This window comes from Microcebus murinus, chromosome 8 (genome assembly GCF_040939455.1).
Source record: "Microcebus murinus isolate Inina chromosome 8, M.murinus_Inina_mat1.0, whole genome shotgun sequence".
NCBI lineage: Eukaryota > Metazoa > Chordata > Mammalia > Primates > Cheirogaleidae > Microcebus > Microcebus murinus.
The window spans coordinates 39879871-39900135 of record NC_134111.1 but is presented as its reverse complement, the minus strand read 5'-3'; the positions used below and the strand labels follow the sequence as shown (position 1 = coordinate 39900135).

The 20265-nt window shown below is 41.0% G+C and overlaps 1 protein-coding gene and 1 pseudogene across 1 annotated transcript in view; both read left to right on the top strand.

Annotated features, from left to right (window-relative positions):
- Positions 1-1167: 1167 nt before the first annotated feature.
- CD302 (CD302 molecule) overlaps positions 1168-20265 on the top strand; it is a 36853-nt gene continuing 17755 nt past the window's right edge. Inside the window, exons 1-2 of the mRNA XM_012745225.2 lie at positions 1168-1469; positions 16267-16377. Of these exons, the coding sequence (XP_012600679.1) occupies positions 1403-1469; positions 16267-16377 (178 nt within the window). The 5' untranslated portion in view covers positions 1168-1402. The remainder of the gene's footprint in view (positions 1470-16266; positions 16378-20265) is intronic.
- LOC105860457 (glyceraldehyde-3-phosphate dehydrogenase pseudogene) lies at positions 11695-13004 on the top strand (annotated as a pseudogene).

Below are 20265 nucleotides of genomic sequence, written 5' to 3'. Positions count from 1 at the left end.
GATGTTAAAGCTTGTAGTTGATTGGACGCTTCTTGAGCCCTACCAAGGGTATAAAAGCAGGGGCAGAAGGGCAGGAAGGAGAGAAGATTGGAAGACCCCAGGAGAGCTGTGGAAGAATAAAGGCTGTTTCGCTGACTCTTCATGTGCCACTTGGGTCTTTCCCCCACTGTAATAAGAGCTATAACACACTGCCGCAACAATGCTATTTCATTTTTGTTTTAATTTGCATTTCTCTGATGACATATAATGTTGAGCATCTTTTTGTAAGCTTATTTACCACTACATACCTTTTTTGACGAGGTGACTTCAGATTATCTGCCCATTTTTAAATTGGGTCATTTGTTTTCTTCTTGTGTTTAGATTCGATTTTTGCCAATGACGTGAGGCCTAAACAGCCATCCCTGGCCCTGGCTTGTGTTGTTTGGCTCCAAAGGCCCTCACGGGTCAAGTTGTAATTGCACAGTTTATACACATATTATAGCAAGGATAGTTTAAGGACTCTAGACCCTGAAGCTAGTAACAGAGAAAAGTTGTCTAAGAGACATAGTCCACTGGGAGGAGCCTTTGAAAAGATTTCTGGCTATTAGATCCAAAGAAGTAAGTTGGCAGACACTACCTTAACCAAGTGACCGAAGTTAACATCACCACTGATGAGACATAGTGACATCCTGTCTCTCCTGAGCAGGGCACATCACTTCTGTGGTACACTTGCCCCAACAAAGAGTAACCTGAATCCAATCGGGAGGAAACATCAGACGACCGGAAGCTGAAGGACATTCTACAAAAGCACCAGCCAGTACTGTTTTCAAAGTGTTTTGATCCTGAAGGACAAAGAATGACGTGGGACTGTCCTAGATTGAAGGGGGCTAAGGAGACGTGGCATCTCAATGCAATGTATAACCCTGGATTGGGTGCCAGAACCGACGGAGACCATTGGGGGGACAATTGGAGAAATGTGATAAGTGCCGTAGATTAGTTAGTGGTTTCATACCAGTGTTAATTTCCGGGGTTTGATCATTGTCCTGGAGTTATGCAAGATGTTAGTATTTAGGGAAGTGGGCCAAACGGTTACAGAAATGTTCTGTACTTATTTTTGCAACATTTTCGAAAGTCTGGAATTATTTCAGTACAAATGAAAAGTAAAAAAAAAAAAAAAAAATTAAAGCGAGAAGTTCCAGAAGGCAGCGCGCCAGGCCCGCCCGCGGGACCTGGGCAGCCCGGGGCCTCGCTGGGTGGGACCCCCTCCCCGCCCAGCCCTCCCCTGCGCCCTCCGCGGGGGCCGGCGTCCGCGGTGGGAGGGGTCGGGCTGGCGCTCCGCACTTCCGAGCGGCGCCGCCCCCGCTGCCCTCCGGCTGCCGCCCGCCCGCCCGCCCGCCCGCCGCCGGCGCCCTCGCCCGCAGTCATGCCCGGGGCCGCGCTGCCCGCGCTGCTGCTGCCGCTGCTGGGCCTCGCCGCCGCTACGGTCGCCGGTAAGCGCCTCTGGCCGCGCCCCGTGCTCGGCCCGCGCGCCCCCTGCCCAGCCCAGGCGCTCCTCCCCACCCGCCCCAGGGCGCCGGGGGACGCTGCTCCCTGGCCGGGCATCGCGCCCTTCCCTGCGCGTCCGCCCCCTGCGCCCCCGTGGGGCTCCGCCGGCTCAGCGGGGCCGAGAGAGCGCCCTCGGGGGACGGAGGGGGCCCTCTCTCTTTCACCCGGTCGGTCTGCATCCTCCGCGGGAAGGGACCTCCACGTGGGTCTGATTGACCGAAGAGCCGGGGACTTAAGAGTCCCACCGCGGGCGTAGATGCGGGGACATTAGGGACCGAAATGAGAAGCGGGGCTGTGGCGGCGGGGAGGGGCGTGCAGGGGGCGGGCGTGGGGGGCTGGAGGAAGCAGGCCCTCTTTTGCAAGAGGCGTTGTTTGTCCGGTTGGTTGGTGTTCAAGCTGTTGAAACAGGAAAACAGTCCTGCCAAATAACCCCTGCATCCAAGAGGAACGCGAACAGGCGAAGCTTGGATTCCACTTGCATCGTGGGATTTAAAAATCTGTGTCTAGTCTGCTGTTGTGCAAGTGACATCTGAAAAATCACACATGATTAGTCATTTCCAAAGTGACTCCTGAGGGAAATACACAGTTCTATTGACTATGTGTTTTTTAAAACAACAACAACAACAAGTTTTCCACACAGCATGTCAAAAATGTGTTGATAGGGAAACTCAGGGGAAGAAAGACTTCCAAAAAACACTGTTGATCTTGGCCGGCACGGTGGCTCACGCCTGTAATCCTAGCACTCTGGGAGGCCTAGGCGGGCGGATTGTTCCAGGTTAGGACTTCGAAACCAGCCTGAGCGAGACTCCGTCTCTACTAAAAATAGAAAGAAATATATATAGAGAAAAAAATTAGCCAGGCATGGTGGCACATGCCTATAGTCCCAGCTACTCGGGAGGCTGAGGCAGGAGGATTGCTTGAGCCCAGGAGTTTGAGGTTGCTGTGAGCTAGGCTGACGCCATGGCACTCACTCTAGCCTGGGGAACAAAGTGAGACTGTCTCAAAAAAAAAACACTATTGATCGAACAATTCCAGGAATTAAAGGGCAAAATAAACAAGAACTAAAGGAATACTTGTGTGGGCTTCAATAAAATGATTATGTAAGAGATTCTTCCCCCCTGAATTTCACTGCCATTTAATGATAACTTCCCTTTCCAAGCTTGCTGACAGGCAGGAATATTTTAAAGTACATCAGTGTTGGAGGCAGCAGCATAGTAAGCAGCTCAGAACTTGCCTGCAAACTCAAGGCTCCTTTCCTGGGAGCTTTTGTGGACCAGCATTTGTGACCAGTTATGCCATCTGCTGCCTATCAAAGGAGCAGAAACAAGATGTGCTGATTTTCACACTGTGTTCAGACTGAGAACATTAATTTTGTCTAAGACAGGGCTAAACTGTTTCTGAACCTTCCTTATGCACACCCTCATTATGTGAGCCAGTAACATCTGGACTCCCATTTAACCCTCCCTCTACACTGCCATGCATTTGTACTTTAGGCTAGTTGAATTTTCCTGTCAGATTTTTTAAGAGAATCAGTTTCCAGATTTTGGTATCTCTCTTATTCAGAGAAGTTTTTGGACCAGCAATAGAGGACAAACTTTTCTTTTTAAAGTTTTGTTGTTTTATAAGTCCAGTTTGGATTTAGGCTTTTTAAGAGCTTTAGAAGTACATGTTGAATAAATTAATGTTGTTAATTAATCAGCTCCTCTCAGTCAGGAAGCTTTAAGGATTAACTTAGAAAGAGCTTGCGCTTTGGCCTTGCTAGTTACCCAACTTATCTGCACTTCAGTAAAATGGAGATAATACTTCCCTTACAGGGTTATTGTGAGCATTACTTGAGAATTCCATGTCTAGTACCTATTACAGGCATGGTAAATCTTGGTTTCCTTCCCTTCTCATCATACAAAATGAAGGGTAATTACTGCAACCAGAAAACGTTATATGAGTACAACCTTACGTATGTTGAGTGTTCATGGTTACTGAGCACATTCATGTATATAACGTTATAGGGCTGAAAAACTACTGTGTATGTTTTTCATCACAATACCTCACAGATCTCCTATCCAGACAAGATCAGGAGTCATGTTCTGGCTTTGAACTAAATCAAGGAAAAGTTTGTTGATGCATGGGAGATATTAATAGAGGAGCTCCTATTGTATTGTATAAAGTATAAATTTAATGTTGAAATGGAAATCATTGTTATTGTTACTCTGTTATTTTGGAGTTTATTAGTGAATGTGATCTTATCTTGTTCTTAGTTATTATCTTGAATGTCACAGTGGACAAAACATTCTTTAAATTCCTGAGTAAGGGTAAGGACCCCTGGCATACTCTTTAAAACGTTTTTCTCTGTAATGTTTTTTGCACACAGTACGTGATCAGCATGTGTTTATTGGGTCAGTGACTTCCCATGGGATGAGTGAAAATAAACATGGTCAGAGTAAGTTCTCATTCTGTGGCCATGATGTGGATCAGAATCTAGGTTTCTAACTTTGAATTGCCATAGCCTACACGCCTTAGATGAGGTGCCCCTGTCATCCCCCCGATGGCATCCTCTTTCCACCTTATCCTCTCTTTATTCTCCAACGCCTGCTGGGTCTTCTGCACAGACCACCTCCTCCAAGTCTTTGGCATGGCTGCCTGTACCCCACCATTTAAATCTCTGTTCATATGTTACTTCCTGAAGCTTCCCTGAATACCCACATTCTCTTTCATGTGTCCATGTTTTAACTTTTTCAAAGCTTTTCTAAATGCATCTTGTTTATTCGTCTGTCTTCTTGCTTGTTGCTTCTCTTACTGGAAGCTCCATAACAGCAGAAATTTTTGGTGTTTTATAGATTTTTGTTTTGATTTGTATATCCAATTTATTCTAATTTATAATAAAAGGATGAAAAAATTTAGGTGAATAATTTAAAAAGTAAAGAGTATAATTGGATTGTATTTTCTTTCAAATCATATTACCTCCGCCATGAACTCATCTCATAATTGAATTCAAAGCGTTAAATCCTCTTAATCTATTGATGCCACTTTTTCTGACCCTTGTGGCACCGTTATGTTTCAGGGGAAATTATTTCAGATTAAATACTAGAGTATTTTTATAGATTTTGAAATGCTAATATTTATTTTTCTTGTATTATTTCAAGACTTTTTTCATAGTTGAGAAGATTTTAACAGTTTGCGTATGTGTTGAAAACTGGCTTTGCAACAGGGTTATCTTCCATAATTTTTCATTGTCCATATCAAGTATTTTACTGCTTTTGCGTGTTATTTTAGATTTTGAGGGCAAGTCTTGAGACTGAATCTATTAAAAAATGGACCAGTGATGCCCAGTGAAAAAGATACAGATTAACAGTGGCATACTCCTTCTATGAATAAATATCATGACAGTGCTTCTGAGGAGGGAGGTGATGGGAAAAGATGGAAGGGACATCTTGGAAGCTAAGTTGGGAAGCTAATAGACCTCTTCTTCCTCTGTGTACCTACTACAGTTGCCTTTGTGGAAGGTAAGTGACTGTAACTCATATCTTTTTTTTTTTTTTTTTTTGAAACAGAGTCTCGCTTTCTTGCCTAGGCTAGAGTGAGTGCCGTGGCGTCAGCCTAGCTCACAGCAACCTCAAACTCCTGGGCTCAAGTGATCCTCCTGCCTCAGCCTCCCAAGTAGCTGGGACTACAGGCACGAGCCACCATGCCCGGCTAATTTATATATATTAGTTGGCCAATTAATTTCTTTCTATTTTTATAGTAGAGATGGGGTCTCGCTCAGGCTGGTTTTGAACTCCTGACCTTGAGCAATCTGCCCGCCTCGGCCTCCCAGAGTGCTAGGATTACAAGCGTGAGCTACCGCGCCCGGCCTGTAACTCATATCTTAATGGGAAAGGAGCAAAGGTCTTATTATTGGCAAGGAAAAAGAAAAATAAAATCTTTGCCTTTTCTTTTGTTAACATTTAGAACAAGTATGTCCTAAGGATCACTTCCTCTTAGGCTATGCCTGGTTTTTTTTTTTTTTTTTAAAAAGGAGAAGAATTTACAAAGGAACAGAGAGTTCTATTAGATTTGACTGGTAATACAAAGTATTCCTGTAGATAATGACATTTTATTCTTTTAGCACATGGTAATTTTAGACAGAGGATCTATATGGAAACTTTTGGAGTTATGCTAAGTACAGCTTTTAAAATTTTCATCAGGCTCCTAAATTTCTGTACATACTAAATTAATAGAATTATAAAATTATAAAATCCCTAAAGAGTCATTTAGGTGCATTATTAATAACAACCTATCTTTCAGGACTGCTGTGAAGAAATAAGGGTAATAGAAAGGCACTTTGCAGAGAGCTTAGTGGGCAGATTTTTAATTATAACAGGATTATAGCAAAGATACTTAGCATTGAAGATGCCTTCTGATCATGAGGTGCATGAACCTCAATAGCTCTCCTCGCAGGAGTTATGCAGCCACTGTTTCAACAATGTTTTTCAGCATGTCCTTTGAGTAGTGCTTAAGACTTCTTTCTGGGGCACACATTCAGATCTATAGCATGAGAAGAGGGGTTCTGTGTTGAATCAACTAGAGTTACTGCTAATGCTGAAATGAGCCTCAGGAGAAGGCAACTGAAAGCTTTGGGGAAATGAGTCAATAGTCTGTTTTCTACTTTTCTGCATGCAGACTTTTAATTAATTAATTAATTTATTGCCATTATCATATTCAGATGCTCCTCAACTTTGGGGCTATGTCTCGATAAATCCATTGTAAAGTCAAAAAATAAGTTAATGGCCGGGCGCGGTGGCTCACGCCTGTAATCCTAGCTCTCTGGGAGGCCGAGGCGGGCGGATTGCTCAAGGTCAGGTGTTCGAAACCAGCCTGAGCAAGAGTGAGACCCCGTCTCTACTATAAATAGAAAGAAATTAATTGGCCAAATAATATATATAGAAAAAATTAGCCGGGCATGGTGGCGCATGCCTGTAGTCCCAGCTACTCGGGAGGCTGAGGCAGAAGGATCACTTGAGCCCAGGAGTTTGAGGTTGCTGTGAGCTAGGCTGATGCCATGGCACTCATTCTAGCCTGGGCAACAAAGTGAGACTCTGTCTCAAAAAAAAAAAAAAAAAAATAAGTCAACCATTGTAAATTGGCGACCATGTCTGTATTACTTATTTAATTATTCAACAGTGGTCTTTGAGTACCTAGTTATCATTATCATCATCATACTTACTCCCATCGCTGGGGGTTTGTCTGATCTAGATATCCATGTGACTTTTTCCTTCAGTTCCTTCAGCTCTTCATGTGTCACCTTTATAATGAGATCTTTCCTAGACACCTTTCTAAAACTGCAACCCTAGCCCTTACCCCCACACTTGCGGTCTTGTTTGTCTATGTTTTGGGGGTTGTTTTGTTTTGTTGTAGAGATGGGTCTTGCTGTGTTGCCTAGGCTGGAGTGCGGCAGCTGTTCACAGGCGTGATCGCGGGGTACTGTAGCCTTGAACTCCTGGCCTTAAGCGGTCCTCCTGCCTCAGCCTCTGAGTGGCTGGGACTGCAGGCGTGCACCATTGCTTCTGGCTTCGTCTTTGTTTTTTCTCCTTAGTACTTATCAATATCTGTGGTTGCGGCTCCCAAAGATTCTAACCTTCTAGTATTCACATTCTTGTGTAGTCCACTGCCACATTGAATAGGGCTGACCTATATAACTGTGATGGTTAATTTTATGACATGATTTCTGAAGGTGATGTGAGGGTGTCTCTGGAAGAGATTAGCATTTGAATCAGTAAGGCTGAGTAAAGAAGATCCGCCATCATCAGTGTGACTGGATGTTATCCAGTCGGTTGAGGGCCTGGATAGAACGACAAGGCTGAGGAAGGGTGAATTCCCTCTCTCTCCTTGAGCAGAGACATCCATCTGCTCCTGCCCTGGGACATCAGAGCCCCTGGTTCTCTGGCCTTCAGACTCTGGGATTTCCACCGGCGCTTCCCTGCCACCGGTTCTCAGGCCTCTGTGCCCAGACTGATTACACCGCCAGTTTTCCTGGTTCTCCAGCTTGCAGAGGGCAGATTGTGCGACTGCTCAGCCTTCATAACCGTGCGAGCCAATTCCTATAATAAATCAGCCCTCCCCTGCCCGCTCTCTCTCCTATTGCTTCTGTTTCTCTGTAGAACCCTAACACAATAACTAATAGGGCACTGTGGAATAACGGAGTGTGACAATCAAGGCTGGGTTATAAAAGGCATTGTATTTCTGCCTCAAAGGAGAACAGTCCTGTGAATCACTCACTCTGGGGGAAGCCACTAACAATGTCATGAAGACCCTCGGGCACCTGTGTTGGAGGAGTCTACCTGGTGAGGAAGTGAGGTGTCCCGCCCACAGCCAGCGCCAACTCGCCATCCATATGAGTGAGCCTTCTTGAGGCTGACCCTCCAGCCCCAGTTCAGTTTTCAGAGGGTTGCAGCCCTAGCCAGCATCTTGACTGCAACTTCATTAGAGACCACAAGCCAGAATCACCCAGATGAGCACCTGCTTCTGAATTCCTAACCCAGAGAAACCGTGTGAGATAATAAATGTTTCTTCTGTTACGCTGCTAATTTGTTACACAGCAATAGATCACTAATACACCATCTAACATTATTTTACTTATTTATCTTGCTTTTGTATGTCTGCCTCAATTAGAATATAAGCTTTAGAAAGGCAGGAATTTTTTTCCTTTTTGTTCACTGTGGAATCCCGAGCACCTAGAATTTTCTCACAATAACCCCCTCAGTTAGGTAGTGTTATCATTCTCATTTTACAAATAAGGAAATTGGGGCATAGTAAAGTTAAGTAACATACCTAAGATCATGTAATCAGAGCCAGACTTTTCTCCACAGCCTAATGTGCTTAACCAGAGCCCTGCCCTGCCCCGCTTCTATGCATGCCATCCTGTGTTACGTTTGAGACAGTGGGATAAAAAAAAGACAGTGGGACAGTTATGGAGAGAATACAGTTAAATTTAAGACATGGTCTCTGCTGTAATGCTGTTAACAATCCATTTGAGAAAATAGGATGTATATCAGATAACCCACATACAGAGCAGGATATAGGTAGGCCATCAAAGGCTAACATAGCCCCTTTTCCAAAGAAAAATGACTACCCATAGTTCTTATTAAGATATGCCTAGGTCCCTATGGTTTATACCATATTATGCTCAATATCCTAGCCACAACTAATTGAAATAAGGATAATTTCCTAAATCAAAAGCTAACTAAGCTAAGCAGCAGCCCAAAATGGGAACTGGTATAAGAACTCTAAGCCCATTTGACTACTGAGATAGTATCCTCAGCTTTCTTATTAGCCATGCATCCTCACGATAAATCCCTATCATCTGGGGTAACCTGATCATGTCTTTAGTCCATGTAACCAGAAAATCCCTCTCACTCAGAGTGCAGTAAAAAGTCCTATAGAAGTTCAGAAGAGTCAGAAGTTACAGGAAGATAAGGGATGGACACTTCATGGAGAATTGACACATGACCTGCCACTGAAATAAGAAGATACGTATAATTTGTGGTTTAGAAATCAGAGATCATTTTAATTTGTGAAGTATAAGAACTACAAGTGTACAAAGAAGTAATTTGGAAATTTTACTTGACTTGGGTAATGATTATATTTTTGTGTACTTATTTAGACATGCTTTATTTCATATAAACAATATTTCAAAAATTATTCTCTTTTATGTATTCTTGAGTTATTTGTAGTCAATAGAAAACACTATCTGTAGCTTTGACTAGAAATAATACAAGAGAATATTTATCAACTTGTAGCTCAAGAATTTCCAATGATTTATAAAAATGTTTGGGTGTTAAAAAGTGTGGTGGTGATGGAATCTGTTTCCATTTCAGTTTTTTTTTTTTTTTTTATTTCCTAAGGCAAAATAAAAAGAGTACCAAAAAGAATCAGAAGAAAGTAAGGGGGGTGGGGGAGAGAAGAAGAGGAATAATCAAAGCTTGCAATCTAGAGTGTTTACCCTTATAATTTTCAATTAGAGTTTCATTCTGGAAATGACTACATGTTTTCTGCCTTTATATCCTAGTTCACTCACTCAGCAACTATTAATGGAGTCTTTACTAGGTGATTGTCATTGTTTTTTATGTATTCCCTCTGCCTGGACTTTCTTTTTATTTTTCCTTTTCTGCATAGCAAACTCCTATTTATCCTGTGTGATATAACTCAAATATTGTTTACTTATAAAGGATGGAATTCTGCTTCTGGCTATAATGGAGTGAGAGACTAACACTCCCAGTGAGAACAACTAGAAAATCTAGATAAAATTCCATAAGAATCATGTTTGCAGGCATCAGAGAGCTGCTAAGGCAGTTTGCTGAGGTGAGCCCAACATTGTGTGTGTTGCTTTTCTCCTTAAGACAGTTGCCAAAACTTAAACAGCTAAAAGCAGAGCAAAGTTTATGGCAGTCTCATGGTGTTAAGGAAACTAAAAATTTGAGTTTTAACTCACCAAAGAGGAGGAGACTCTAGTTAATATCCAAGCTTTCAACTGGGATCCATAGGCATTGGGCTTCACAAAGACTATAATACCTCCTCAGGTTGATTTAACCCCTGATTGGATTAAGGTGGATATAGCTGTTCTAGCTTCCAATCAGAGTTCTTTCTAGAAGAGGATAACATCATTTAGAGGTGCTACAACTTTTCTTACACGGGAATTTGATAACAACACTACCAGGCAGAACGAAAAACAGGCCCAAGGGAGTTTAGGAGTCAGGAGGAGAAGCAGAGAACAGACTAATAGGTGACCCAGAAATTAGAGTTATCCGAAATGGACTTTAAAATAACTGTGATAGGTTCAGCAATATAGACAATAAGATTGAGAATTTCACCAGAGACTGAGAATCTATAAAAATATAAACAAATGGAAATTTTATAACTGAAAAGCCACTGACACTATGAACTTAATAGATGGGTTTAACAGCATCAAGAACTGAAATTACCCCTACCGTCGGAGCCGTTTCAACTGCAGAGTACATTAGTAAACCAGAAGGAACAAGATTATGGTATGGAGAGCCAAGAATATTAACAATAGGGAAAAGGGCAAAAGGGATATATAGAACATGGTGAAAAGTCTGATATATATGTAATTTTGAGTCCCCAAAAGGGAGGAGAGAGAATGGAGCAGAAGTATCATTTGAAGTGATAATGACCAAGAACTTTTCAAAAGTTACCCACAAGAAAAGAAGTGCATTGAATTCTTAGGATTAAAAAAAAAAGTAAGCATACCACTGTAAAATTGCTAGAAACCAAAGACAAGGAAAATCTTGAAAGCAGCAAGAAGAGGGGAAAAGCACGTTACCATCCAAAGAGCAACAATGAGACAGACAGCTAACTTCTCAACAGAAAATATGGAAACCAGAACAACAAAATTATGATCATGCGTCGTATAACGGCGGGGATACATTCTGAGAAATGCATCTCTAGGTGATTTTGTCCTTATACAAAAACATCAAAGAGTGTACTTACACAAACCAAGATGGTATAGCCTGCTACACACCTAGGCTGTGTGGTATAGCCTATTGCTCCTCGGCTACAACCTGTGCAGCATGTTACTGGACTGAATACTGTAGGTAATTTTAGCACAATGGTAAGTATTTGTGTATCGAAACACAGAAAGATACAATACAAATATAGGATTATAATCTTATGGAACTACTGTTGCATATGTGGTCTATTAATGACTGAAATGTCCTTATGTGGTACATGACTATATAGCTTAAATGAAAGATAAGCTGCCGTCCTAGAATTCTATATTTGCAAAAACATCCATCAAGCATGAAGGCAATATAAAGACATTTATAGAATACCAAGAACTGAGGGACTTTCCAGTAGAGCTGGACTTAAACACCAAAGGGATTTCTTCCAACAAGTGGAAAATTATCTCAGTCAGTAACACAGAAATACAAGAAGGAGTGAAGAGCAACAGAAAGGGTAAATATGTGTTCAAATCCAAAGGAACACTGACCACACAAAACAGTAATAAAACAATAAAGGAAGTGAAGTGGATCAAATTGAAATATTATATGATCCTAGCATTATCTAGGAAATGGTAAAAGTGCTAATTTATTTTAGGCACTAATAAATCAACGTTGTGTATTGTGATTTTCAGGGTACCCCCACAGAAAAAAATTAAAGAACATATACTTAACAAGTAAAAAGAAAATATAAAAATGTTTAATAAAGACAACAAAGGAGGCTCTCTGGTCCTCCCGTTCGACAGATAGCCGCATCTTCTCAGGCAGCGCCAGCACCGTCTCCCAGACACCATGGTGAAAGTGAAGGCCGGAATAAACGGCTTTGGCCGTATTGGGCGCCTGGTCACCAGGGCTGCTTTTAACTCTGGCAAAGTGGATATTGTCGCCATCAACGACCCCTTCATTGACCTCAACTACATGGTCTACATGTTCCAGTGTGACTCCACCCACGGCAAGTTCCATGGCACAGTCAAGGCGGAGAACGGGAAGCTTGTCATCAATGGCCAGCCCATAACCATCTTCCAGGAGCGAGATCCCACCAAAATCAAATGGGGTGAAGCGAACGCTGATTACGTCGTGGAGTCCACTGGCGTCTTCACTACCCTGGAGAAGGCTGGGGCTCACCTAGATGGGGGTGCCAAAAGGGTCATCATCTCTGACCCCTCTGCTGACGCCCCCATGTTTGTGATGGGCGTGAACCACGACGAGTACCAAAACAACCTCACCATTGTCAGCAATGCCTCCTGCACCACCAACTGCTTAGCCCCCCTGGCCAAGGTCATCCATGACAACTTTGGCATCGTGGAGGGACTCATGACCACAGTCCATGCCGTCACCGCCACCCAGAAGACCATGGATGGCCCCTCTGGGAAGATGTGGCGTGATGGCCGTGGGGCTCTCCAGAACATCATCCCTGCGTCCACTGGCGCAGCCAAGGCTGTGGGCAAGGTCATCCCTGAGCTGAATGGGAAGCTCACTGGCATGGCCTTCCGCGTGCCCACTGCCAACATGTCCGTGGTGGACCTGACCTGCTGTCTGGAGAAGCCGGCCAAGTATGATGACATCAAGAAGGTGGTGAAGCAGGCGGCGGCGGATGGCCCCCTCAAGGGCATCCTGGGCTATACTGAGCACCAGGTTGTCTCCTCTGACTTCAACAGCGACACCCACTCTTCCACCTTTGATGCTGGGGCTGGCATTGCCCTCAATGACCACTTTGTAAAGCTCGTTGCCTGGTATGACAATGAATTTGGCTACAGCAACAGGGTGGTGGACCTCATGGCCCACATGGCCACCAAGGAGTAAAAGTCCCGGACCATCAGACCCAGCCAGAGCACCGAGGAAGAGAGAGGCCTCAGCTGCTGGGGTGTCCCTGCCTACTCAGTCCCCATCTCACTGAGAATCTCCCCTCCTCATGACGCAGTTTCCATGCCAGAGCCCCTGAAGAATGGGAGGGGCCTAGGGAGCCCCACCTTGTCATGTACCATCAATAAAGTTCACTGTACTAGGCCAAAAAAAAAAAGACAACAAAGGAGAAAAAAGGAACATAAAACAAGTAGGACAAATAGAAAACAAATAGATGGCAGATATAAACTCAGATTCATCAGAAACTACATTAAATATTAGTGGAACTATTCAATATTAATATTAAAGGACAAAGATTATCAAACTAGATTTTTTTTAAAAAACCTACTTGCTGGTTGTAAAAATTATAACCATTTTGAAAAAGTGTTTGACAGTATCCGCCAAAGCTGGACACACGCACACACGATGGCCTAGCAATCAATTTCTAGAAATATACCCACAAAAAGCATGCATAGAATGTTCACAGCAGCATTACATGTAATGTTTACAAATTTGAAACACCACAAATACTCAAGAACAGAAGAATGGATAAATTCTTATAATACTATATAGCAATGAGAAAGAACAACCTACAGACACACTACAATATGAATGGATAACCAAAGAAGCCAGACACAAAACAGTATATCATGTATGATTCCATTACTATAAAATTCTAAAACAGGCAAAAGTAATCTAAGGTGTTAGAAGTTAGGATAGTGATTACCTTTGGAAGGGAGTAGTGAACAAAAGGGGTTAGTGTTCTGTTTCTTCACTTTGCCGATGATTATATGGGTATGTTTACTTTATGAAAATTCACAAACCTCTATATTTAGGACTTGTGTGCATTGTATGTGTGTTGTATTTCAATAAAAAGTGTACTTTTTAAAAAGTGTGCCATGAAAGGTATTAGAATTGGCAGCAAGGTCAATTCAGTTATATTTTAGGATTTAAAAAACTTCACATGCTTTAAAAAGGAAAGGAACCCACAGGAAGGGGAGTATCTGAAGGTGCTGAAGAGATAAATTAAGCTATTTAAGGATGATGAAGAAGATTCATTCATTCAGCTAAATATTTAAGACTGTATTATAGCCCAAGAGCTATGGGGTGTTAGAGATCCAAAAATTAATAAGGCTCAGTCTCTATTTTCAAAGTGGTCACTGTCTAGGGGGGAAAGTTAAAAGTCTCACCACCAAGGTAAAAACCCAAGTCTGTCTAACTTTAAAGCACGTTCCTCTGGTACTTTACACCGCTGTCAGATAGCGGCTTAGGAGAGAAAGAACTGTGTGGTGAAACAGCATGCAGGAGTCAAAATAAATTCCAGTGGTGCTGTCTTGGAGAAGGTGGTGCAGATAGATGGCCTGGACTTCAAAGGATGAGCAGACACAAAATAATGTTTGATGGCCTGGAAGTGGATTTGAAAAAAATAAAAGCCTTTCCTGTGAGTAAAGACAAGACTTTCAAAGAAGGCAACTGAAGTGTATAATGGACTTGAGATGGCTGAGTGCTATTTCTCAGGAAAAGGATCTAAGGGTCTAGCTGTGCCAAATACAGACTTTCAACCAAGTGCCTTGTTTTGAGGTCTTGTGAACCCTCCTCCTTAAAGAGGTTTCTGGCATCTCCAATCCCTGAATCTTCCTAAACTTCCTTCCTGTGTAAATCTTGGGATCATACTGTACATATAATCTTACAGCCAGATTTTTTTACTTAATGTTTCATAATGAGCATTTTTCCACAAATGGAAAAGTGCTCATTGCTAAAATATCCCTATTCAACTATCTTTAAGCCACCATAGTGGGATAGTTCTAGATTCCTGCCAGAGTTTAAGCCAAAGTAGTCACACATGTAATTCACATGCTTATAAAACAGCAGGAAGGAAAAAAACTTGCATATAAAATAAATTGTGTCTTGGGACATCTACCCTTATCCCAGCACATCTTGGATGGTTTAACTACTAAAAGTGACAGCATGAGGCCAGAGAAAGCTCACATCTCAACACATTGGAATCATTTTAAGTAGCCTGTTACATTACTTAGAGTATTAGTGCAGGTGCAGTCACAGGGACCTCAATTAGCAGTGGCATAACAAGCTAGACGTTTTGCTCTTTCACTACAGTCTGAGTGACAGCTCCACCTAGGATCCTTCCATCCTGTTGCTCTGTTATTCCTAGGGTGTTTCCACTGGCCACAGGATTAAAGATGGCTAATACAATTTAGCCAGCGGGAAAGCGGAAATACAGTACAGGAAGCACAACTCTTCCTTTTAAAGGCCAGACCTGTATGTTGAGCATTTCACTTCTGGATAATGAGGTATGAGAAGACTGGAAATAATCTCACTTGGTGGCCATGTGCTCTGTGGTATATAAGAAACTGAGGTCAGTACTGGGGACAGCTATGGTCTCTGCCACATTCTAAGTTTAGTAAAACCGAGAGTGTTGAATTAATTTAGATTAATGTAGCTGATTGGTAAATTATGATCTTTGTAGTAGCGCATGTTTCTACTTGTTTATATGAAAAATGTAACATATACCAAACTTAAAAATAAAACCTATATATATTTTACCTATGTAGACAATATCACTAAGACTTTACCTATATACACCTAAAAGAATGTGGAAGCTTAATGCTTTGTATTCCTATATTCACTGGAATTAAGTAAAATCCTCTTCTCCTTTTTCTATTTTGGCCAGTGAAATCAAGCTCTTACATTCTTACTCTTGCTTATAATGCTAACTAATGAGATTCTAGCCGAGGCTTAAAAATGCGTATCTTCATAATGAACCAAAAGAGACCAAGGTAGAGATGAGGGAGATGCCCCTCTACTCAACAGCAACAGAGGAAGAGATATGGTTCTATTTTCATAGAATTAGTTCAAAGACTGCTTTGATGAAGTGTTAAATTAAGAACATTCATAAGAACTTCAATCTTGTTTTCCTGTGCAACGTGAAAACTTGTCTGAATATTCATAATCTAGCAACTTGGTCTTTGTTCTCGGAGGTATAATTTGAACAAGAGGGCCTTGTAAAAACTCTTAAGACTTTTGAGATTGTTATTATAAACTGCAAAGATAACCTTCAAAGAGAAGTCTATAATTCTGATTGGTTGTCTTCCTTGATAGTTTGTTGCCTTGGTAATAATGCTATAATTTGCATATTTGAATTCCTAAACAACTTCAAGACTTGTAACTTTGCTCTGTCAAATCAGAAGAGAATCACTGGCACATTTATCTTTTCCTACATGTAAAATGGAGAGAAACAAATTCCTACTACACTGATTTCTTATTTTAACAAAGATTTAATAAGGGAAATTGCCTTTTTGTGCATGTGAAAATTTAATATCTAATTTCCTTATTTTCAGGAATTCATGTAATTCTTATTCTTAAGTTACTGAATGTGTTTTTTCTTTTTCCGCAGACTGTCCTTCATCCACCTGGGTTCAGTTCCAGGGCAGTTGTTACATTTTTCTCCAAGAAGCTATCAAAGTAGAAGGCATAGAGGATGTCAGAAATCAGTGTACTGACCGTGGTAAGGAGCTTATTCTTTTTGTGTGTGTGTTTTTACAAATAAGTAAATAGTGTTCACTAATTTCTTTTAAAAAATAATTTCGTTGTATCTCACTTTTAACTGCGTAGTTAGAATTAATATACAGCTTTTATTCTACAACACACAAGCCACAGGCAGTGAAATTGAGTGTACACTTAATCCTGAAGTTGGAAGACAGTTGTTGGACAATATTGTCCAAAAGAGAGTGACAGAAGCTTAGCAACATTAGTGTCTATTTAATGTGCATACCCTGTGCCAGGCACTGTGCTTCAGCACATCATATACTTTATTTATTTATTTAAAGACAGACTCTCACTCTGTTCCCTTGGCTAGAGTGCCGTGGCATCAGCCTAGCTCACAGCAACCTCAAACTCCCGAGCTCAAGCGATCCTTCTGCCTCAGCCTCCCACGTAGCTGAGACTACAGGCATGTGCCACCATGCCCAGCTAATTTTTTCTTTATATATTTTTAGTTGGCCAATTAATTTCTTTCTATTTTTGGTAGAGACGGCGTCTCGCTCTTGCTCAGGCCGGTTTCAGACTCCTGACCTTGGGCGATTCTCGCGCCTCAGCCTCCCAGAGTGCTAGGAGTACAGGCGTGAGCCACCATGCCTGGCCACATCATATACTTTACTTGGCTTTAATTATCATAACAAACCCATCAAAGTAGTTTATTATTATCTTCCTTTATCAAGAGAAGAAATTAAATTCAGTTATTGGTTCAAGGCCACACAAGTAATAATTGGCAGAGCCAGGATTCAAATCTAGGACTGTTGGATTTTAGGCTTAGAGTTCTTAATCACTTTGTTATTCTGCCCTGAAAGCGCTATTTTAGGCATGCAGTGTGGGCAGAAATCAGACTGCATAGGACGTTGAAGTGAGACTATGGTAAAGAAGGGTACATTAAGGAAAAACGATAAAAAAGGCTATTTGGAAACCCCCAAACTATGAACATCTATTATGCATCAATAAAAAATAGTAAACAAAACAAAAAACCCAGCATGGTACTGACATAAAAACAGACACATTGACTAGTGGAACAGAATAGAGAGCCCAGAAATAAATTCACACATTTACAGTCAATTGATTTTTGATAAAGATGCCAAGAATGCACAATGGGAAAAGGACAGTCTCTTTAATAATGGTACTGAGAAAACTGGATATCCACATGTAGAAGAATGAAATTGGACCTTTATCTCATATCAGATATAAAAATCAACTCGAAATGGAATAAAGACAAGCATAAGACACTAACCTATAAAACTACTAGAAGAAAATATAGAGGAAAAGCTCCATGACATTGGTCTAGGCAATGATTATTTGGGTATGACTCCAAAAGCATGGGTAACAAAAGCAAAAAGAGACAAATGGAATTGTACCAAACTACAAAGCTTCTGTACGGCAAAGAACACAGTCAACAAAATGAATAGACATCCTATGAAATGGGAGAAAGTATTTGCAAATTATACAGCTGTTAAGGGATTCATATCCAAAATATATAAGAACTCATCACAATAGCAAGAAAACAAATAAGCTGATTAAAAATGGGCAAACGACTTGAATTTCTCAAAGGAAGACATACAGATGGCCAATAGGTATATGAAAAATGCTCAACATCACTAATGATTAGGGAAATGCAAATCAGAACCACAATGAGCTATCATCTCATACCCATTAGAATGGCTATTATCAAAAAGACGAAAGATATATGTTGGTGAGGATGTGGAGAAAAGGAACCCTTGTACACTGTTGGTAGGAATGTAAATTAGTATACCCATTATGGGAAACAATATGGAGGTTCCTTAAAAAGTTAGAAAGGGGCCGGGTGGGGTGGCTCACGCCTGTAATCCTAGCACTCTGGGAGGCCGAGGCGGGCGGATTGCTCAAGGTCAGGAGATCGAAACCAGCCTGAGCAAGAGCAAGACCCCGTCTCTACTATAAATAGAAAGAAATTAATTGGCCAACTAATACATATAGAAAAAATTAGCCGGGCATGGTGGCGCATGCCTGTAGTCCCAGCTACCCTGGAGGCTGAGGCAGCAGGATTGCTTGAGCCCAGGAGTTTGAGGTTGCTGTGAGCGAGGCTGACCCCACGGCACTCACTCTAGCCTGGGCAACAAAGCGAGACTCTGTCTCAAAAAAAAAACCAAAACAAACAAACAAACAAAAAAAGTTAGAAAGGGTTTTAAGATTGCCAAGTTCTCCTTCAACAAAGAGTATTGACATTTATTAGAAATTTATGCAAGATCTTTCCTTGTATTGAAAGCACTCCTAAATACTAAGTTTTGAGATTTGATAAACAGGAAGGGGAAAAGGCTATTTGCTACAGCATACACACAGTGTTTCTGGAAAATATATTTATAATTTGCTATTGTGAAATATTTTAAATAAAAAAATGTCATTTTTTAAAAGGTATGCTTGGAAGCTGTTTATGTATTTGGCTTTTGGGCCCAAAATGCATCCTTTTTTTTTTTTTTTTTTGAGACAGAGTCTCACTTTGTTGCCCAGGCTAGAGTGAGTGCCGTGGCGTCAGCCTGGCTCACAGCAACCTCAATCTCCGGGGCTCAGCGATCCTTCTGCCTCAGCCCCCCGAGTAGCTGGGACTACAGGCATGCGCCACCATGCCCGGCTAATTTTTTTTTTTTGTATATATATTTTTAGTTGGTCAATTAATTTCTTTCTATTTTTGGTAGAGACGGGGTCTTGCTCAGGCTGGTTTCGAACTCCTGACCTTGAGCAATCCGCCCACCTCGGCCTCCCAAAGTGCTAGGATTACAGGCGTGAGCCACCGTGCCTGGCCTGCATCCTTTTTTAAGCCTCTAATTTTTGAGACACTTATTAGCTGAAGCTATGATGTGAGCTAGTATCCTTTTCATCTGAAATATCTCAGCTGGTGACATGAGAGTCCTTGATTCTTTAAAGATGCTTTTTATTACTGTGTGATACCTAAAAAATCTCTTAATCATTTCATTAAATTTTGTTTTGGGCATATTCACAACTCCAGCATTTAGAAATGCTCTTTACCTAAAAAACACAATTTCTGACAACCCACTAATATAACATTTTGGAAGAATGTATCACATTGTATCAGGGGCGCCTTAATCAAAATCGTATTTACTTATTATAGAAGGAATAAGTGTACACATAGAATTTTAATACTATTAAAGTGCCACATAGTACTTAATACATATCCGTTATTTCCTTTTGAAAAATTCTTACCAGCCATATGGTGTTAAACATTGGCTCTTTGAAAACAAGACAAAATTTCCAACATGCCAATATAATTTTATTTCAAGTCAATGAAATAAAATAATAGCAATTTTGCTGGTTTTATAAGATTTTTAAAACAGGGTTTCCTACAACTATTTTCTGTCCCTTAAAAAAAAACAATTTATTTTAGGTTTACTTAGACATAAACATACATTTTAATAATATAAATTATATTGGAGGCTGAGAGCCAAGAAAAAGACATGTTCTTATACCCTTAATAGCTTGTATGAACTACAAGATCAAAGTTCATTGTTCAGCTCTAACATTTATAAACAATTAAGCAGCTGTTTATTATATAGGGGCATAATTCAATACTTGTTGACTGACTTCCTCTACAACTCAACTGAAGTAGTTGTTTTCTTTAGCAAGTAAAGCAAAACTCAATTAAAAACACCCCAAAACTTTGTGTCCTGATTTTTGATTGCTTGTTTCACAGTCCATTAATTCTACTTATTGAAGCAGGGTAGCCATTTAGTAATTTTAAATTGTTTATAGATATGCTTATAAAATTTGTCTTGTGTCTAAAGAAAATTATATCTTTTTTCCTAAACATTTTAAAATTCAGTTTGTCTTACTGAATTGATTTTTTAAAGTTCCTCAT